Source organism: Pelophylax lessonae (assembly GCF_965119305.1).
Source record: "Pelophylax lessonae genome assembly, chromosome: 1".
Classification (NCBI taxonomy): domain Eukaryota; kingdom Metazoa; phylum Chordata; class Amphibia; order Anura; family Ranidae; genus Pelophylax; species Pelophylax lessonae.
The window spans coordinates 361055155-361077112 of record NC_138768.1 but is presented as its reverse complement, the minus strand read 5'-3'; the positions used below and the strand labels follow the sequence as shown (position 1 = coordinate 361077112).

General features: G+C 41.0%; 1 protein-coding gene across 1 annotated transcript in view; it reads right to left on the bottom strand.

The window, feature by feature from the left end:
- PRUNE2 (prune homolog 2 with BCH domain) overlaps positions 1 to 21958 on the bottom strand; it is a 452865-nt gene that overhangs the window by 287207 nt on the left and 143700 nt on the right. Inside the window, exon 6 of the mRNA XM_082264016.1 lies at positions 14709 to 14803. Coding sequence (XP_082120142.1) covers positions 14709 to 14803 — 95 coding nt within the window. The remainder of the gene's footprint in view (positions 1 to 14708; positions 14804 to 21958) is intronic.

Genomic DNA, 21958 nt, shown 5'->3' with positions numbered 1-21958 from the left:
ACCTTTGGAATGAGTTAGAGCGGAGACTGCAAGCCAGGCCTTCTCGTACTACATCGATGCCTGACCTCACAAATGCGCTTCTGGAAGAATGGTCAAACATTCCCATAGACACACTTCTAAACCTTGTGGGCAGCCTTTCCAGAAGAGTTTAAGCTGTTTTAGCTGTAAAGGGTGGGCCAACTCAATATTGAACCCTACGGACTAAGGCTGGGATGCCAATAAAGTTAATGTGCGTGCAAAGGCAGGTGTCCCAATACTTTTGACAATATAGTGTATGTTCTCTAGCAACACTAGAGATTACTAGCAAAATCTGAGGCATTCTGTCAATAGGATGGGTTATACTGGGCTGTCCTTACAGCTCCTGTTTCCCAGTATACAATTTCCTGAAGGCAACTACAAACCCAAATAACTGGACTAATTTTGCTGTGTCTTGTAATTTATAGTTACATATTTGTTAAGGTTTAATAAAGACACCAGTCCATCCAGTTCAACCTGGGTGTGTGTGTGGGGGGGGGGGGGGGTGTATTATTTATGTCTCCACCACTTTCCATATCCCTGTACAGTATATTGTGTTTAGTACGATGCCCATCTAAATTTTTGGAATTATCAACATTATATGCTAAAACCACTGATTGTGAAAGGGAGTTCCACATCCTTACCGCTCTAACAGTAAAGAACCCTTACTCAGTTTAAGGTTGAACGGCTTTTCGTCTAACTTCATTGAGTGGCCACGGTTCTTCTTGAGTGACCTGAGACTGAATAGTTTCCTCCCTCCTCCCTATGCTAGAATCACCATTAAGATATATGTATATCACTATCATATCTCCTCTAGGTTTACACCTGTGCTGCCGTACGTGGGCATGAGAGCCCATTCGTTTGAATGGGTTGCTGTGCCCCATGAAACGAAGGAAAGAAGTCCTTGCACTATTTTTTAAATCACAGCCCGCACAGGAACCGGGGTTCCCAGTGCGGGTGCGACTTCCAGTGTGGGCAGAGTGCCAATAGGATTAATGACACCCGTCCGCGGGTCCCATGTCATGCTGTGCGGGTGATTGCAGCTGCGAAAATTTGTGCGGGTCCTGCAGCGGCACCACCCGCAAAAGTGGGAACCTAGCCTTATGCATCTCTTCTCCAGGGAGAATATGTTTAATGATTGTAAACATTCCTCAAAACTGAGATCCTTCAGCCCTCTAATTAGCTTTGTTGCTCTTCTCTGGACTCTCTCCAGTTCCAGCACATCCCTTCTGAGGACTGGAAACCAGAACTAGATGGCATAGTGGTCTAACAATGACCTGGGTAAGTTCTTTGAAGACTCTTGGATGCAAGCCATCTGGAGTTAACCTATTGATTCCCCCTTAGAGTTAGAGTTCTGTAAGAATTTTACCAACAAGCAGGCCCTATCTTAACAGAAAAAAACAGGGTGTCTGCTTTATTAGTTGGGCATAGATTTTAATGGGTTCACTCTCGCTATGTCAAATTTGTATGTGTTCGTCTTATGTTGAGGGTGAGAAATCCCTGGATGAATTGTTGCTATTTTCTGTTAACCACTTTACCACCGGAGGATTTTGCTGTCTTACGTCCCGGCCACTTTTTGCGATTCGGCACTGTGCGACTTTAACTGACAATTGCGCAGTCATGCAACGCCGTACCCAAATGAAATTTACATCCTTTTTTTTTTCCACAAAAAGTGCTTTCTTTTGGTGGTATTTGATCACCTGTGCGATTTTTACTTTTTGCGCTATAAACAAAAAATAGCAACAATTTTGAAAAAATAACAATATTTTTCACATTTTTTATATGAAATCCCCCCCCAAAAAAATGTAAAAATCAAAATTTTTCATCATTTTAGGCCAATTTGTTTTCTGCTACATATTTTTGGTAAAAAAAAAAATAGCAATGAGCGTATTTTGATTGGTTTGCGCAAAAGTTATTGCGTTTACTAACTAAGGGAAAGATTTCTGTCATTTTTGGTGTTTTTTTTTTTTAACGAGTAATGGCGGCGATCTGCGATTTTTTTTTGCGGGACTGCAACACTGCGGCGGACAGATCGGACCCTTGACTGACATTTTTGACACTTTTGGGGGTACCAGTGACATTACTACAGTAATCAGTGCTATAAATATGCACTGTTACTGTAAAAATGACACTGGCAGGGAAGGGGTTCATTTTTATTGGAGAGGGAGGGGTTAATGTATGCCTGGTGCTTACTGACGTGTGTGGGGGGAGGTGACTGAGTGGCACAGGGACAGAATACAGGTTCAGCTATGCTTAACCCTGCAATCTGACCCTGTCTGTCACTTAGGAGATCCACACTCGATTCCCCGACGATCACCGCCACTCCTCCCCTGGCCCGACTCCCGCTGTAACTGAATACAGCGGGAGCGAGCCTCCGGCAGCGCGCGCGCACCGCCGAGGGAGGGGAATGTCTGGTGACGTAGGTCTACGTCGCCAGATGATAACGAACCACTTTGCCGCAGTACAGTCAACGTGACTGGTCGGCAAGTGGTTAAAGAAGCACAGTAAGTCAGAAAGTTTGACATCATCCTCAGTGCGAAAAAAATGCACTAGTTAACAAGTGGAACTGTTAATTACTAATAGTTATTTAATAAAAGTTGCAAAAAAAAGTGGATATTAAATGTAAACATTTGTTAATAAATCTATTGTAAATAATTTTATTGTGGTAAAATAAGCAGCCATGTCATAATTTAACTGTAGGTAATGAGTATTTCCTTGTCATAGCTAGTGGATTGCTGATTTTTTTAAAGTTAATTGAAGTTGATTTATGTGTATACTTTAAATTTTCAACCCAATAAAGTTATATATTTAATGTTTTGTTTTTAAACACAATTAGAAAATAATATATAAATATATACATATTTCAAATGCAACATAGACAACACATTCATTTAAGCCCATTTATGCACATTAGTAACACACCATGTGGCAGAAAGACTAGGACTACAAGAAGCCCCTTGGCAATAAATTTTATGTTAAATCCCTAATGGCCTCTCAATATCTTTGCAGAATATGCACAAAAGTCCGGGGTCTGAAGCTATTGAAATGAATGGTTATTTATTTGCTAAACGAGAGCCCTATGTTTAATGTTCCTTAGATATAAGGTAGCCAAGTAAAGTCGCATTCCAACAGCTCCATACATCATTTATTTTATATACCCTAACTTCTCACAACGGGAAGCTTCTGCTGAAACGCTATACAAAAGGCAGAAAACTCTATTTTCAATCAAACAGAATTACTTACACATTTAGTGTTACTACATTTGTAAAAAGAAACAATTTATTTGACAAACTTTAAGCATTTATAATCTGCTTGAACTTTAAAGTCTTAGAGTAGTTTCTATTATCCAGTATTTGTGCTGCCATTTCAATGTAAGAAATTAGAAGAAAGATGACAGAAAGACAACACTTCATAAATATACCAACACAAATTAATATATAGGTACATAAACTAAATATCATTGATCCATTTCTGCAAATTTGTTTCATAAGGTATATAAGAAGTTAGGGTCATCTTAAAACAGAAATAAAAATGCACATGAATAGGAATAAATTGTGAACCATTATGTTCTTCCTTATATCTGTGCTCCTTCAAGCAGCCATACTACATCTCTACCTTGTAACACAGATGCAGCCACACACAATTCAAAGTCCTATGATAATTTATGGCACAGAAACCTTCTCCTGACTAAGGCAGGCAATCACACTCAACAGCTGTGGACATGACAGATAACAATATAGTCATGGATCCTGCAGTATCCCGGCAAACCCCATGTTAAGAAATTATCAACAGCTTTAATTTGTCCAAAATAGTTGTATTAAATTACTTTTTTGTCCATTGTGTTTTTATACTATTAACTGGCAGCTGCCTTCTAATGCAAACACCAGATTCATTTTGAGCAAGAAGGGCACAGACAAATGAAAGCTTAAAGCAAACCATGTAGTCAAAAATGCTAGGTATGCTTTATTACCCCTCTAATTATCATGGTTCAAGAACAGAACCTTGGGGGACTCCAACAGTAAGAGGAGTTGCAGGGGAGTAAGTGGAATTGTAAGTGACACTGTAGGTGCGGTGAGATAGGTAAGATTCGAACCAATGGAGAGCACAGCCACGGAGACCGAGCAAACTGAGTTTTTTGAGAAGGAGGGGGTGGTCAACAGTATCAAAGGCAGCAGAGAGGTCCAAGAGTAAGAGTAACCTTTATAGGTAAAGGTGATCCAAGGAGTATCCTCTTGGGGGATACTCTTAGGGCTTTTAATTGAGACACATACACACTACAGAGGGACAATCTTTGTTCATAATTAATGTCTGAGGTTTACAACCACTTTAAGAGAACCAGCAATCCAGAGTACTTTAATATGAAAATCCTTGCTGCTGGAAATTAAGTCCTGTCTTTTGCAACGCCATACTAGTCATACCGTGTGATGACTGATTTATACAGAGTTGAAGTTGGTAGGATGGTACAAAATCAAGAAATGATATTCCACATTCTACATTCAGCCTGAACCCCGCTTTATATTGGCTTAGCCCTGTAGGGAATTGCAACCTGCACCTTCCCAAACATTTATTCAGGATTTAAATATTGTACTGTACATATGGCAAATTGATAAACTGAAAAGAAAAGGTGCTAAAATTGTATATGCAACATGCTGTGAAAGGAAATAGTACTCCAACAAATATAGTTGCCAGCGTGCCTAGAATGCCTTTCAGGATTTACATCACTGGGAAAATTACCTCTATGTAGCTACAAACATGTACCGTGAGAAGTGCCAGACTCTAGTGCATAGAAAGTTTTTATATAAAACGTTTTAACTAAAATTAAATACTTTCTCCAAAATGATATCGCTTATTTTAGCAACCACATTCTATGTCTTTGCATTCTGCATATATTATAATAATGTTTTACCTTAATTTCCCATGACTTTGAGTGTATTGATATACAAGAAACAGCGCGTTGATTTTTTAGCAGGTAAAATAATATTAGCATAGTGAGACACACCAAAGCTCCTCAGGATGCTACAATCTGCAGAAGTTTAAGTAAACCACCTGAGGCCTGTATCAGCATACAGGTTGGAAGAGATTTCTATGGGGGCCCAAATGCCAATTAACAATGCTTTATCTACAAACATCAAGCCGTTCATGGTAAGGCTTGCAGGAAGATGTGCCTTCCTCAAATATCTGCATCATTAATTATTCTGACAGTTGGGGGATTAAAGAAAGGCTTTACAGTTGTTTGTCTGCGCCTCCTGTATTATTAGCCCCATATGCAGACTTCTCAGAAAAAAAAATGGTTATATTTGAACCATTTTTAGTATGACAAAGCATCGGGGTCATAGTGTAAGTCTTTACAATTCTGATTGTCACTGCAGCCCATACTGCAAATATTTTCTAGAAAGGCAAATCCTCTCTTATTGGAGGTTCCCTAAAAAAAAAAGTTTTGATAAATGTAATTCCAATAATTCTCTTTAGTACCATATAAAAATAGTATATAAAAATTTTATACATAAACCCAATAATAAAAATTGAGCATACTGCAGCTTAGCTGTGTTGGTTGCGTTTGTTTTCTTTTCGTAGGCTAAGAACTTCAAAGATAGAAAAATAATTGTTGATATTGACAGAATTCCAGTGCCCTTGTAACTTCCTGTACAGTAAACTTTTAATGGAGATGAGGAGAGAAGGAAATGTTTGTAGTCCAAATTAAAAGACCATCCTAGGTTTGCAATGCTGCTCTTCCATAATACAGTATGGTGAATGAGTAATCTCCTCCTAGGATAGGAATTGTGTTACCGGTAGTATTACCAGGTGAAAATGAAAGAGAAAGCATGGTAAGCTGCAATATACTACATTTCTTGATAAAGGAAAAGGAATTGGCAGCACTCCAGGTTGCGTCAAAATCCAGATTTATTGACTGGACATCCAAATATGACAATTGTGACAAGGTAAACGCGTTTCACACACTGACTGTGTGCTTAATCATTACTAATTACTAGGTAATGATTAAGCACACAGTCAGTGTGTGAAACGCGTCTACCTTGTCACGATTGTCATATTTGGATGTCCAGTCAATAAATCTGGATTTTGACTCAACCTGGAGTGCTGCCAATTCCTTTGCCTTTATCAAGTTTTCACAGAGGCGAGCCGGGGCATGCACCGGTGTGAGTCATCAGGCAATCACACCACCTTGAGCAGTGAGTTCTTGTCTTTTCATACTACATTTCTGTTTTGGGGTTTATATACATTGTGGCTACAGGAGAAATCCAGTAACATTATCCAAAATGCTTGTGGGGTGCAATGATTACTGAGCAGCCTCCTTTGCAGCAAGAGATCAATTACTGGTACCATGAATCAATAAACCATTATTATAGGTAATCTCTGAAAACAGATTTGCAGGGGGTATTATACCTAAATACCCCTGACCTTACCCTGGGGGATACTACATTTTAAAAAAAGCATACAAAGTTGCACAATTGTTACAAAAATCCCTATTTACTCCATCGGTTCCTACAAAAACACAGAAGACTCTGTTTTATATTTGCATATCACATGCTCATATAAGCTCGTGCAATGACATTCAACATTTTTGAGATTGCAAATAGCAATGTCACACTAATCCCCTCCCACTAGTATGTGACTCATTCTTACTGCCACACTAATAATTTATACAATTTATACAATTTTCACTGAGGCATTGTGATGTCAAAAGAGATAAAAAACTCTTTAAAACTGAAATGAGCACACTGCCTTTTGGCTTTACCATTATAACATCTTAGGCTAGGCTTTTTTGTTGTCATTGTAGGCAAAAGTCTTTAATGATTATATCTTGGGGTATATATTTGGGGTAAAGCTATTTTGATTATATCTTTATTTATTTATCTAAATATTGCATTGTGCCTTTTAATCCTTTCTCTATTTCTTTCCACTTAAATCCTATCAAATAAAAATATACTGTGTGTGTACAAATCTTCTATAAAATGAAAATTCTATTTGTCCATGAAAAAGGTGTACTGTAGTATAATCAAGAATATCTAAACCCGAGAGCAAAAAATCAATACCTTTTCACTTACCAGTCCTTAGATGTGCTGGCTGCACTTGGTTTCTTTTTTCAGGCTAAGTATATTTTCTGCAAGTACAGAAAAATACCTGTTGATCTTGCCAGAATTCCACTGTCTTTGTAACCTTATGTTATGTACACTGAACTGATATCATAAACATATTATCAGCTTTCCCACCTATCTTCTGTAAACTACAGAACACCCCCTATGTAATGTATATGAAATGATAAAGAGGCGTTTGTAGCCAAAATCTGGAGGATAATCTAGGGTGAAAATGGTGACCCTCCATAGATACAGTACAGTGAGCAAGCATTGTTACCCTAAGACTAGAATTTAGTTACTGACAGGATCACCAGGATAAAATAAAAGAGGAATATGCCTGAAAAAAGGTAACTATTGCAGCCATGAAATAAAGGAATGATAAGATGAAATATATTATATTTTTGATTTGGGGTTTAGATACAGTTCAAGACAGGCCAGATATGAAAAAGTTATTTGGTACAAAAACCTTTCTAAAACCTGAAAATAACTCTGGGGATTTCCTTTAACCACTTTACCACCGGAGGATTTTGCTGTCTTACGTCCAGGCAACACTTTGCGATTCGGCGCTGTGCGACTTTAACTGACAATTGCGCGGTCGTGCGACGCCGTACCCAAACGAAATTTATGTCCTTTTTTTTCCACAAACAGAGCTTTCTTTTGGTGGTATTTGATCACCTGTGAAATTTTTACTTTTTGCGCTATAAACAAAAAAATAGCGTAAATTTTGAAAAAACAACAATATTTTTCAAATTCCCCCCCAAAAAATGTAAAAATCAAAATTTTTTTAAATTTTTGGCCAATTTGTTTTCTGCTACCTATGTTTGGTAAAAAAATTCACAATAAGCGTATTTTGGTTTGCGCAAAAGTTATTTTGTTTACTAACAAAGGGAAAGATTTCTGTCATTTTTGGTGTTTTTTTTTTTACCGCGTAATGGCGGCGATCTGCGATTTTTTTTGCGGGACTGCGACATTGCGGCGGACAGATCGGACCCTTGACTGACGCTTTTGACACTTTTGGGGTACCAGTGACATTACTGCAGTAATCAGTGCTATATATATGCACTGTTAGTGTAAAAATGACACTGGCAGGAAAGGGGTTAATTTTATTGGAGAGGGAGGGGTTAATGTATGCCTGGTGCTTACTAACGTGTGTGGGGGGAGGTGACTGAGTGACACAAGGACAGATCCAGGGTTCAGCTATGCTGAACCCTGCAATCTGACCCTGCCTGTCACTTAGGAGATCCGCCCGCTTGTGTTTACACAAGCGGGCGGATCTCCACACTAGATCCCCGCCGATCGGGGAAGAGCGGTGGCGATCGCCGCTGCTCCTCCCCTGGCCCGCCTTTGGCAGCACGCGCGCGCCCCCGAGAAAGGGGAGTGTCTGATAACGAGCCACTCTGCCGCAGTAATATTCCTGTAGGCAGACGGCAAGTGGTTAACCACCTCAATACCGGCCCATAGTACATATACGTCCTGAGTTTAAAGCTAAATACCAGTGTTATGGCAGCAGATAGCTGCCATAACCCTGGTATTTTTTTAAACTGCAGGCGATGGGCTTTCCGATAAGGGTAGTCCCAGCGGCGGATTCGCCGCGAGATCACCCTCCGGGATGGCGGAAGGGGTGCCCCCCCCCCTCCCGCCGCGTCCCGGTCCTTTTCCCCGCTTACCGGACCCGCCGGCAGCGGGGAAAATGATCGGGTCCCGGATCCTCACAGACAGGATGTCGAGTGAGGGCAAGCTTGCCCTCACTCGACTCTATTGTCTTGGAGGACCGGAGCGACGGCCAACGTCGTTGCCGAGCAACCGACTTAAAGGTCCCTTTTTTTTTTTTTGTCATTTTTTTTTTTTTTTTCCTTTCCAACTTTATTAGTGTACTTGTGAGATCTGAGGACTTTTTGACCCCAGATCTCACAAAAAAGAGGTCCTGTCGTGCCTATTTCTAATACAAGGAATGTTTACATTCCTTGTATTAGAAATAAAAATGATCAATTTTTTTTTTTTAAAAACGGTGGAAAAATAAAAAATAATAAATAAAATAAATAGTAAAAAAAAAAAAAAATTAAAGCACCCTGTCCCCGTTAGTTTGCGCGCAGAAGTGAACGCACACGGAAACCCCGCCCACATATGTAAACGGTGTTCAAACCACACATGTGAGGTATCGCCGCGATCGTTAGAGCGAGAGCAATAATTTGAGCCCTAGACCTCCTCTGTAACTCTAAGATGGCAACCTGTAGAAATTTTTAAATTGATGCCTATGGGGATTTTTAAGTACCAAAGTTCGTCGCCATTCCGTGAGCGTGCAAAATTTTGAAGCATGACATGTTGGGTATCTATTTACTCAGCGTAACATTATCTTTCACATTATGGAAAAAAATTGGGCTAACTTTACTGGATTCTTATTTTTTAATTCAAAAAAGTGATTGTTTTCCAAAAAAATTGCGTTTGGAAGACCGCTGCGCAAATACGGTGTGATAAAAAATATTACAATAATCTCCATTTTATTCTCTAGGGTCTCTGCTAAAAAAAAAATATATAATGTTTGGGGGTTCTAAGTAGTTTTCTAGCAAAAACAACTGATTTTAGCTTGTAAACACCAAAAGTCAAAAATAGGCTTAGTAGGCAAGTGGTTAATATGCAAGTTGGGATAGACTCAGCACACATGTTAATATCTAAGAAGAAAGGGGGAAGCATTACTAGACATCCCTGCCTTCACCACTAATGTTATAGGTGTAGGGCACTGGTCTAGGCTAAATAAATGTAGTTGTGTATCTATCTAGCTGAGCAGAAATGTGTTTTCTAGGTCTGGTCAGGTCTCCCTAAACCTGCTGGTTGATTGCTCCTGCCTGCCTCTGGAAGAAGTTTCCAGTAGGAGGATTATCCACTGGGTTATGAATATTTATCTAACCTCGGCCAATCTCTGAGAGGTAGGCTCAGAACATGGGTCTGGGGAGAAGACAATTGTTTGGGAGGGTCTGTACAGAACTAGGTCCCACGGGGAGGCAGCCTACGTTACTGAAACACTGTGGCTGTTAGGCCTTAGCATGTGAGGGCCAGAAGGAGCTTGGAGTAAATAGAACTTGTTTGAGGAAACTGCTTGTGGAAGCTTGACTAAAGAGGTGGGGGCCCCTCTTGGCTTAAGCTTCAAGTTGGAAGTGCTTTTTGAGGGTAGATGCCAGAAGTTGCTGCCGTGTACTGGCATTGCTCTTATAGAGCCTTTAGATTGTTGGTTGTTTTGCTCTTACTGCTGGAACCATGATCTTTAACCACGTGCCGACTGCCTAACGACTATTTACATCGGCAGTCAGCCCCTCACAGGCAAAGTGACGTAGATCTACGTCGCTAGCCTGTGAGGCTCTAGGGAGCGAGCGCGCGCCGCTGGAGGCGCACTCCCGCTCGCTCATGGACCCCCCCCGCACAAATGACCGGCGGACTCGTGATTGTCGGTTACACAAAGCCGCCTGTCTTTCTCCCCTGTGTAACAGCACAGATCATACGGTCCTGCTATGTAGGACCGTAGATCTGTGCTGTTACATCACAAGCAACATCCAGGTAATCTAAAAAAAGTAGTGTCACAGAATGAAACACAGTGGATCCATCATTTGGAGACACTTAAACCTAAAGGATTGAACGTAGATGTAGATGTAAATTGCTTTTTATCTGGTAATATTTAATATTTTAATATTTTAACATTTTAAAAATTGCAATATTTCAATATTTTATATGTAAATTAATTTTGACCCTCCTTTCTCACATAAATACCCCATCTCTTTCCTCTTAAGTGATTAGTTTAAAATATATATATTTTGACCCTACAACATTGCTGGTTAAAATATGTATAATAATTCATCTTCCCCCATAAATGATGAGAGTCTCTCTAGATATAAATTATCCCTAAATATAGGAACATGTATTTAACATAAACACTGATATATTGTTATCACTATATTATATATCGATACCACAATCATAAAATCAGATCCCTAGTAGTTTTTGAAAAATAATTTTGTGTCTAATAAAGATACATTTTTTTTACATATTTTATATTTTATGGAAGTTTTAATATTTATCATTTAATGGTAATGCTTGCACATGTTAACTTAAGTTTTAATGAATAATAATAAAATATTGGTTTTACATAATATATGGCTAAAATAGAGTAACAAATGTTCACTGATATATTAGAACAAAATTTACTTATGCTTTTTAGAATGCGGATGGTAGTGCCAATATACCAATTCCAGCAGCCAATCTGAATAGTTTTTTGAGTAATATAACATTTCCAAATTAATATATTCCGGATATGACGATTGATAGGCTACGATATAAAGAGCCTCCGCAAACAGGAAGTGATGTCTTTGAAGACGCTGTAATTGACGGCGAAACGCCTTGACGTACTTCCGGTTGCGGACCAGACGGAACGTCACTTCCGGTCAGGAACTTCCTGCTCGTGGAACGCACACCGAGAGCTGCGAACACGAGTTTTATTGTACATGCCTTACCCATTTTCATGCTTGTAAGTATTCACTTGACTTTATGGAGGAATAAATTAGTCTATACTTACTTCACCATGTACGGCCTTCTTTTTATTTAATGGTGGAAGCGGAAGCGGACCCATATATTATCGGAGGTCATATTGGAGAAAGTTCCCTAAAGATCCTGGGCTACTGTGCAATATCATACAAGGTCTTTATATATTGGCAATTTGGTGAGTGGGGAACCGAGAGGGGCACCTTATCACTTTGAAGCACCTTATATTTATCTTGGCACTTCAGCACCTTTTTTTGGATCACAAACAAGGACTTTTATATGCACCTGATATTTATTGTCTACTTGGATATATTTGATGATTCACAGCACTTGAGCACTTTATGTTTAGAATATTTGAGTGTGAATAATTGTATGGTTTACATATTTTCACCTAAACAACAACACTGATGCTAGCGCTGCATAAATTTGTTTTTTAATATTTTCCTAAGATTTTCTTAGTGTCTGCAGCAGCTGCACACACCTTCACATATTATCTTTTTTTCATACACAATAATTATATAGTCACTATTTGTAGCGCGGGTTTAAATTTGTTATTCACAAGCCACATCCAATCACAGTAAGAATCACGCCCCTAGGGACACACTTAACCCCTCCTTCTCAAATAAAGTTAACCCCTTCCCTGCCAGTGTCCTTTTTACAGTAACAGTGCATATGTATAGCACTGATTACTGTAGTAATGTCACTTGTACCCCCAAAAGTGTCAAAAATGCCAGTCAAGGGTCCGATCTGTCCGCCACAATGTCGCAGTCCCATAAAAAAAATCGCAGATCGCCACCATTACTCGTTTAAAAAAAAACAATAAAAATGACAAAAATCTTTCCCTTAGTTAGTAAACGCAATAACTTTTGCGCAAACCAATCAAAATAGGCTTTTTGCGATTTTTTTTTACCAAAAATATGTAGCAGAAAACAAATTGGCCTAAAATGTTAAAAAATTTTGATTTTTACATTTTTTGGGGGAATTTCATATAAAAAAATGTGAAAAATATTGTTATTTTTGCAAAATTGTCGCGCTTTTTTATTTATAGCGCATGGTAAAAAAATCGCACAGGCGATCAAATACCACCAAAAGAAAGCTCTGTTTATGGGAAAAAAAAGGACGTCAAATTAGTTTGGGTACAGCGTCGCACGACCGCGCAATTGTCCGTTAAAGTCACGCAGTGCCGAATCGCAAAATAGGCCCTGGTCAGGAAGGGGGTAAAATCTTCCTGGGCTAAATTGGTTAAGGAAGATGTCCTCATATAACCGTGAGTGCCAATGGTATCCTGCACCCTCATCCCTCTACCTGCCTTTTTTCAAGTGCTACTTTTTTTTTTTTTTTTTTTAAAGCCCGTAGCGTGTGAAACACACTCAAAAGACTTCACCCGGTGCATAAAAAAGTGCACACACACACAAACGTGAGGAACACAAAAAGTGCACAGGGTGTGCAAACAAATGGTCTTCCCTCCGAAGAGGTAGGACCCGAACCTCGATCCCCCGGGGCGCAAGACTCCTGACAGGGATTTAAGGTACTCATGGTCTGTCTGGCCGAAACCAGACTGACCCCGTTCTTCAGGGGGACTGCCGAAACAGCCCCCACCGAGTACTAAGTGGGGCTCCCCCGAAGGGAGACCCCATGAGAGAGGGCAGACCAAGCCAAAAGGCCATATCCACCCCCTCCCAAGACTCAAGGTAGGGCCCGAGGACCCACACCCTACAAGTCGTGCAAGTGAAAAAAGGTGATAGAAAGTGACAAACTACAAAGAAAAGGCACACACAAACAAAAAGGTGGGGGAAGGGAAGTGGAGAGGTGAATTAGTGCCCTTGTGAAAATACAAGGGCAGGCCTTCCGGCCGGAATAAAAATTCCTCTGGTCGAAGCCAAAAGGCCTTGCCCAAGAGGCAGGTGCTTAAAAAAGTGTGCGTAGGTGCAGTGACCATGGTGCCGAAAAACTCAAGGCGAGCTGCCCCTCACCAGTGAGAATTAAGGCACCCCTGGGCTGCCACCCCAGGGGCACATACACTACGGGCTTTCTCTACCCCGGCCCAAAGGCCAGACCGAGTGTAGCCCTATCCTACCAGGAGGCATCAGAACATTGGACAGCTTAGGGAGAACCTACCTTCAACTGGGGACAAGCCTTTTGCAAGGCCAGATTCAACCCAGGAGGAAAGGCTCCCCCACCGCCACCGCCGTTCCTTACCAATCACATCCAGGAGCAGTACTAACTGGCCACGGAACCAATCCAGTTTTCTCGCTCCCTTCAAACTGGTAGGGGCGGACTCATTCAAATCAGGAAGGCATTGGAACCATCCGGCTTTCTCTGGTTTGGCCTACTCCGGTCCTCCAGTTACGCCCAGAGCGCCCCGGTTAACTTCGGCCACCACCGATACTAACCTTCAGGTTCCATTCCAACGCTGATAAGAACAGATACTACACTTGATCTTAGCCAAAAGGCCGAGAAGCGATTTTTTCAAGTGCTACTATAAATCTTAAAAAAGACACCTCTAGTCTGAGCCTGAGATTTGACGATGTGCTCTAGAGCTGTTGTTGGTCAAGGTAGCCTCTGAACAGGTAAGGGAGACCTGGGTTATTTCCATCACCCCCTTTGGAGATTAGGGCGACATAGGAAACAGCAAAATTGAGGCTCCAGTTTACAAAGTATCTACTATTTTAGGAACACATTATTTTTTTATCTGTCTGCAAAAAAAAATTCAGGATTAAACATTAGACCTTCTTACTAGCCAGTATTCAAAAGTACCTAAACATGGTTATAAACATCAATAATTTTGTGAATCTATTCAATATGAATGATTCCATGACACATACAATATTCACATCCTATCATATACATTAGAGTATTCAAAACAAATTAATTGAATGACAGATTGATTTAGGATCCAACAATATGGTATAACAGTATGCAAAAATAAATATCCATAATACTAAAGACTAACTTTAAAATGTTTACCTAGTTTTATCAGTATGATAACAAAATTAAAGTGCAAGTATAATATTCTCATATAACACTGTTTGCATAGGCTAAACAGTGAATAATATATTTTCATTGCCTTACCTCCAAAGACGTGTGTATAGTTGTAATGGCTACTTTAATGTCTCCATCAGTCAATTCTTTGAATTCTTTGAGTATGATCTCTTCAAGACTAGCACCTGTTCATGATGCATTTCATTAGTAAATCAATATATCAGTTTACAATAGAAAGGGTTATACAATAAATTTAAAATTAAAAGACGTTAGCAAATCTGGCTTATGATGAACCCTGGTTCTTAAGACATATTACCTGTGTTTCTAGTCCTCTTAATAAACTTTTGGATGAAATTTTTAGTAAATGTTCTTTAAAATATTATATACACCGGTGTTTCTGTTTGTTCTTGGTTTCTGATAAGCAGATTTGTGAAAACTGCTATGGAATGCTTGAAAATAGGGAAATGTATCTTTTCCATATTCTTACTGTTTATATGCTAATTTATGACTTGTGAATAATTGATCTGAAATGGGGTAACGACTGCATTAAATTTCACAATGTACTGTACTTCACACTGCCAACTCGAAAGTTAGGCTGGCCATACATTATACTATTTACTTCAATTTCACTTAGATTTACCTTCAACTATGTAGTGCGAGGGCCTGCCTGATTGCATACAAATTAAACGTTTTTAGGTTTGACCTCATATTATATGATTTTGGTAAATCTAAATGAACATTTTACAAGAAAATTGTATATTTTATGGCCAGCCTTAGACATTTGAGCTTGGGTAAAAAGATGGGGCAAGAAGTAAAGAAGCTGTACCTGCAAGAGTTTTACAAGCCTAGTGTCACTGAAAAAAAATCAAAGTTGTGTTTTTTTTTACTTCTGGAACAAGGTAGCAGAAAGGAAATTTCTGGCACATGCAATAGAGAAGGAGAGGGGGAGGGAGGTTAAGATTTAATATGGTTAATACTGGGGCATGCACTGTAATGTTTCTTGTATTCATTCTCAAGCAGGCTTCAAAGGAATCCTGGGATTTCTCCAGAAGTTGGAGTTCATTGAACTGTGGTTGATTAAGCTCCCATTTGATGATGCCAAAGTTCTGGGGCCAAAACCACTTGGCAAAGCCAGTTAGCATGACACCAGGAATCTAAGTTGTCTGCAAAGGCGGTATTCAATGCAAGGATTGCATTTTCCCTACTGACCACTGATGTTTTTCCCTGAAGCATGTACTGGATTTAGCAGGGGTTCCCGGAGATAGCAAAATTACTTTAGGGGTTCCTCTGGGGTAAAAAGGTTTAGAAAGGCTGGTTTATGGGAACCAGAGCACTGCCTACCATGTAGCAGTTTAAAGATGAAGACATGCCAATTCTGACTGCACCAATATATTTCCAACTTTAACCGTTGCCACCTGCCTGCCGCAGATATACTGCGGCAGGCTGACTCGGCTGCGCGAATCGACGTATGGGTACGTCACTTCATGGGAGCGGTCCTGGAGGCAAGCGTGCACCGCCGGCGCTGCATGCTGGCCCCCTCTAGGCAGCGAGGATTCCGATCAACGCCATTACTAGTAAAAAAAAATAAAATTACATAAATCTTTCAAAATCAAAATACGCTTATCTTTTATGCTAATACTGCCTATCACAATAGTGGTAGTGATCAAATACCACCAAAAGAAAGCTCTTTTTGTGGGAAAAAAGGACATCAATTTTATTTAGGTACAGCGTCGCACGACAAACGAGAAACAAACAAACATGATATACTAACCCGAACCTTCTCCTTTCGGATCCCATGCTCCTCCTGTTCTCGGTGTCCCACTATAGGAAGCTTTGATCCTGAGCCAGGCTGCCTGTGTCCATAAACACAGACAGCATAACTCAACCCCGCCTCTGCACCCTCATCACAGGATTTGACTGACAGCAGCAGGAGCCAATTGCTCCCACCACCTCAGCAAAGCCTGTGAGACTGAGAAGTTAAAGGAGAGAGCCGCTGCAGACAGGCACAACATTGGATCAAGTTAGAACTCAGGTAAGTGTAAGGGGTGGTGAAGGGGTGATACTTTTATCTAAACATTGCAGGGAATGCATTAAGGTTAAAAACATGTTTAGGCTTTAGAACCACGTTAAGATAAAAATACAATAAGTGCATCATGTTTCCTTAATGCCAGTATTTTATTGTAGTAACTCCATTAACAGACAAAATAGAAAAAAATATTATTTGAAAACACTTGCATAAAATATTGCCTTATACCTTACCTAGTGATGGAGTTACCAAGGTAAAGTTACTTTGTTACAGCATAAAGTCTTGCTTTTGCTATAGGCAGGCAGCCTCCCTCTCCTGTCTTAAATCCACAACACATGTCCCTAAATACCCAATTTACTAACTGCTCCTTCCATATTTCCTCAAGAATAACATGTAATTTTATCTGCTTTACTAGAATATCCAAAAACTTGATATTATAATTAGGTCTAAGCTTTGTAAACATGGTAAAACATACATGTCATGTAATACTAATTTGGTATGAAACAGGTACTTTGTGTCAAAGAGCTTTTCTAGCCTAGAATAATGCTACTGAGAATCTACCATGCTCATAAGAAACACCAGGACTTAAGCCCCGTACACACGTACCGATGGTCGGCATACAAATGTTCCTCTTTTCTCCCCGGGATGTCGGTGTCTGCTGAAAAGTGCAAAGACAGCACAAGGACAGCACAAGAATTTTGTCCGCCGACTGCAGAAGTGATGTCATGTAATGGTTAACTTTCCCTGTGTTTTCTATTTTCTGAGCATGCCCAGTCTTGCAAATCTGCGGTCTGTCGGCCGAATTCTGTACTGACAGGCGAACAATCGTCCGTTCTGGTGTCGGCATACAAAAATTTTCATGTTTGCAAGAAAGACTTTTGTCCGCGGATTGTGCGCAGACATCTGTCGGAGGCACCATACTAACACGCGTACAATCGGCAGATCCTTCGTCCACCGACGTTTGTATGCCGACGATCGGTACGTGTGTACGGGCCTTAATAGTCAAAACTTTCCTAATGTTTAGTAGCCCATATCAACCAATAGGAAGCCTAAATTCTTCCCCCAGAATGCACTTGAGGTGAGAAAGGAAGCAAGTGATTGGTTAAAACAGGCAATAGATCATGATACCTTACAAATATTCTTTCAATTATGAGCTTCTTTATTTGCAAACAGAGAGATGGAAATATTGGTGGGATTCAAAAAACCATTTACCCTACTTTTTTGGTGGTATGGCCCTTTATATAGTCACATAGTGACTTTAACCGCTTGCCGACCGCCGCAAGTACATATACTGCGGCAGTCAGCCCCTCACAGGCAGAGTGACGTATCGGTACGTCACTAGCCTGTGAGGCTCTGGGGAGCGAGTGCGCGGTCACGGACCCCCCCCCCCCGCGCGTGTGACCGGCGGACCCGATGTCCGCCGGTCGCTCTGCGATCGCCGGGGGAGAGGGAGAAAGGCAGGCAGGCTGTGTAAACAAGCCTATTAAAAAAGAATAGCGCGCAAATGCAAAAGAAATAACTACCAAATCTGAAGACAATCCATAAATAAAAATGGGGGTTTGGTCCCACCATATGGCCATATCGTGCTCAAGCCCACTACTGCGTCAAAGTACCCCATTATCAGTGGGTCCTACACTATCCTTGAAAAAGAGATGAATCCAGCCTTTCTAACCCTTGGAGATAATACTCCTTGCTGGGAAGGATGTGCAAATGCACTACAGGGGACTCCTCCTATATCCACTTGATGGTGGACACTGATTGAGTACAGGTGTGTGTGGGGGGGTGGGGAGGGTTGCTCAACCTCGATAGTATATTTTGCCTGTTTATTGTGTAAACAAGCCGCCTGTCATTCTCCCCTGTGTAGAAACACTGATCATACGGTTCTACTATGTAGGACCATTGATCAGTGTTCCTACAGCTCAAGCCACAGCCAATCACAGTTAGAATCACGCCCCTAGGGACATACACAGCCCCTCCCTCTCAAATAAAGTTAACCCCTTCACTGCCAGTGTATTTTTACAGTAACAGTACATATATATAGCACTGATTACTGTAGAAATGTCACTGGTAACCCCAAAAGTGTCAAAAATGTCAGTCAAGGGTCCGATCTGTCCGCCGCAATGTCGCAGTACCGCAACAAAAATCGCAGATCGCCGCCATTACGCGTTAAAAAAAAAAACAACAAAAATGACAAAAATCTTTCCCTTTGTTAGTAAACGCGATAACTTTTGCGCAAACCAATCAAAATACGCTTTTTGCGATTTTTTTTACCAAACATATGTAGCATAAAACAAATTGGCCGAAAATGTTAAAAAATTTTGATTTTTACTTTTTTTAGGGGGGGAATTTCATATAAAAAAATGTGAAAAATATTGTTATTTTTGCAAAATTGATGCTCTTTTTTTGTTTATAGCGCATGATCAAAAAATCGCATAGGTGATCAAATACCACCAAAAAAAAGCTCTGCTTGTGAGAAAAAAAGGACGTCAAATTCGTTTAGGTACAGCATCGCACGACCGTGCAATTGTCCGTTAAAGTCACGCAGTGCCGAATCGCAAAATACCCCCTGGTCTTTTAGCAGCCAAATCCTCCGGGGCTTAAGTGGTTAAAGAGTCCTGTGCCAGATTCAAATAAGTCCTGCTTTACCAAAACGTGCAATAGATTTAGGTAGTTCTAAGGCTTCACCAGTTTGTAAATACCAAAACTGGAGGTAATTTAGACCAACTCTAAATTGGTATACAAAGTGACTGTCACTGTATGCTGAGTAGCAGGGAAGCCTATTTGCCATTGCTACTCCCTCCACGCCCCACCTGTTACTGGTTTTCAAGGGTGTTGTCATCTTCACAGCCAACAGGCTTCCAATAACCAGTGATGCTGAGAGTGATCAAAGCCTGAAAGGGACTTTGAAGGACTCTCCTTATGAAAGACCACAGACAATGGGCAGATTCCACAGCCAATAGCCGGCCAACCTAATGGGAAACAAGTGTCCCATTAGGTTGGCCTGCTATTCCCACCTAGCTAAGGGAACTCAACTGCCACTAGTGGTGTACCACAAGGCTCTGTACTAGGTCCTGTTTTATTTCATCTTTATGTAAGTGATATAACTAAAGGTTTGTTGGGAAAGGTATGTCTTTTTGCTGATTATACAAAGTAGTTAAGTAGAGTTGATATCCCTGGAGGTGTCTGTAAGATGGAACATGATTAGGCATTGCTAGAAGATTGGTCAAAGCAGTGGAAACAACAGTTCGATGTTTCTAAATGTAAAATAATGCACCTAGGAAAGAGAATCCCTTGAGAGAGTACAACATTGGGAGAGCATTGTTGGCCAGCACTACAGAAGATAAAGATTTGGGGGTACTATTTCAGATGAGTGCAAAATGAGCGAACAGTGTGACCAGGCAGTGGGAAAATTGAAAAGAATTTTAGGATTCATCACTAGAGGCATCATCAGCAGTAGGACGGAGGTCCTGATTCCTCTATATAAGAAGATCTTTAGTGAGACCTCATTTAGAATACTGTGTCCTGTTCTGGAGACCTCACTTACAAAAAGATAGAACAAGTCAAGGGGTGAATCAGGTTCAGGAGGGCAGTTTTTTCAATTTGAAACCAAAATCAAGAACATGGGGACATGATCTCAAACTAACTGGAGAAAAGTTCAAAACTAATCTTAGAAAGTATTATTTTACTGAAAGGGTAGTTGATGCCTGGACTAAACTTCCAGCAGAGGTAGTGAGCCAGTGAACAGTAAATGGCTTTAAACATGCTTGGGGCAAACATAGATCTATACTCGGGCAAAAAAAGTTTATGAAAAAAAAAGCTAATTTAAAAAAAAAAGGGGCAGAAAATGAGCATTTAAAATCAAATTTCTTTTCCACCATGCAATGGTAGATTTTGAAGCATAGTGCTGCTTGCGAGGTCACACAGAAAGAATGAGCAGAGAGTCTGTTTTCTAATAGAAGCAGTAGATTTTAGGTACACTTTAATCCAGGGATCCCCAAGCACAAGACCACGGACTGGTACCATCCCGTGGTGCCTCTGCAGCCAGGACATAAAGGATGCTCTGTCAGCAGTGCGGCGGATGAGCAGAGAAATAACATCATCTTTCACTGCCCACCTCACATCACCGCTGTTCCGCCTCTACAGCAGGGCTGCAAAGGCTGCAAAGGCTGCTCTTGACAGAGCTGCGGCTGCGGTTGCGCAGAGAGATAGTTACGTCCTCTCACCACCCGCAAGCATGTGGAAGTTTACCCACTCAGATGAAAGGCTGCCAGAAGCAGGGTAAGTAGTGACATTCTTCATCTGGGTGGCAGGTGATGGTGACAAGCTGCATTTGGGTGGCAGGTGACAGTGGCAAGGGACATGCTGCATCTGGGTGGCAGGTGACAGTGGCGTATGACACACTGCATCTGGGTGGCAAGTGAGAGTGGCAAGTGACACGCTGCATCTTGGTGGCAGTTGACAATACACATGCTGCATCTGGTGGCATGTGATGGTAGCAGGTGACAAGCTGCATCTGGGTGGCAGATGATGGTGGCAAGTGACATGCTGCATCTGGGTGGCAGGTGACAGTGGCAAGTGACATGCTGTATCTGGGGGGCAGGTGGCAAGTAACACGCTGCATCTGGGTGGCAGGTGAGGGTGGCAAGTGACACACTGCACATGGGTGGCAGATGATAGTGGAAAGTGTTATGCTGCATTTGGTGACAGTGGCAGGTGACATGCTGCATCTGGTGGCAGGTGACTCCGGCAAGTGACACGCTGTATATGGGTGACAGGCAACTGTGGCAACTGACAAGCTGTATCTGGTGACAGATGAGGGTGGCAAGTGACAAACTGCATCTGGGTGACAGGTGACAGTGGCAAGTGACACGCTGCTTCTGGTGACAGGTGATGGTGGCAAGCGACAAGCTGCATCTGGTGGCAAGTGATGGTGGCAGGTGACACACCCAAGCTTTTCACTGATTCTGCATTATGGTAAGTTGAGCTATTTCACTTTGTATTGTAATGTAATAATAGAAATAATATGCTTCAATCACCAGTGCCCCAACAAATTACACGTGGCTGGGGAATCCACCCCAACTATTTCACCCCCAATCTTGTTGTTGTGAAGTATGAGGAAAGGCTCCTTACAGGAAAGGGCCACCAATTCAGAAACACATCTGAAAGACTTTAAAACAACAAAAAAGTCTACTTTGCTTGCAGTGATCTTTAAGGGGATATCCCCGATGGGTTCAAAGGGAGGCTTTTGCAAACAAAGGTCTCAGGAAAGCACTGATTGCAGGAAACACCTTGAATAAAGGTTTTTTTTTATAGG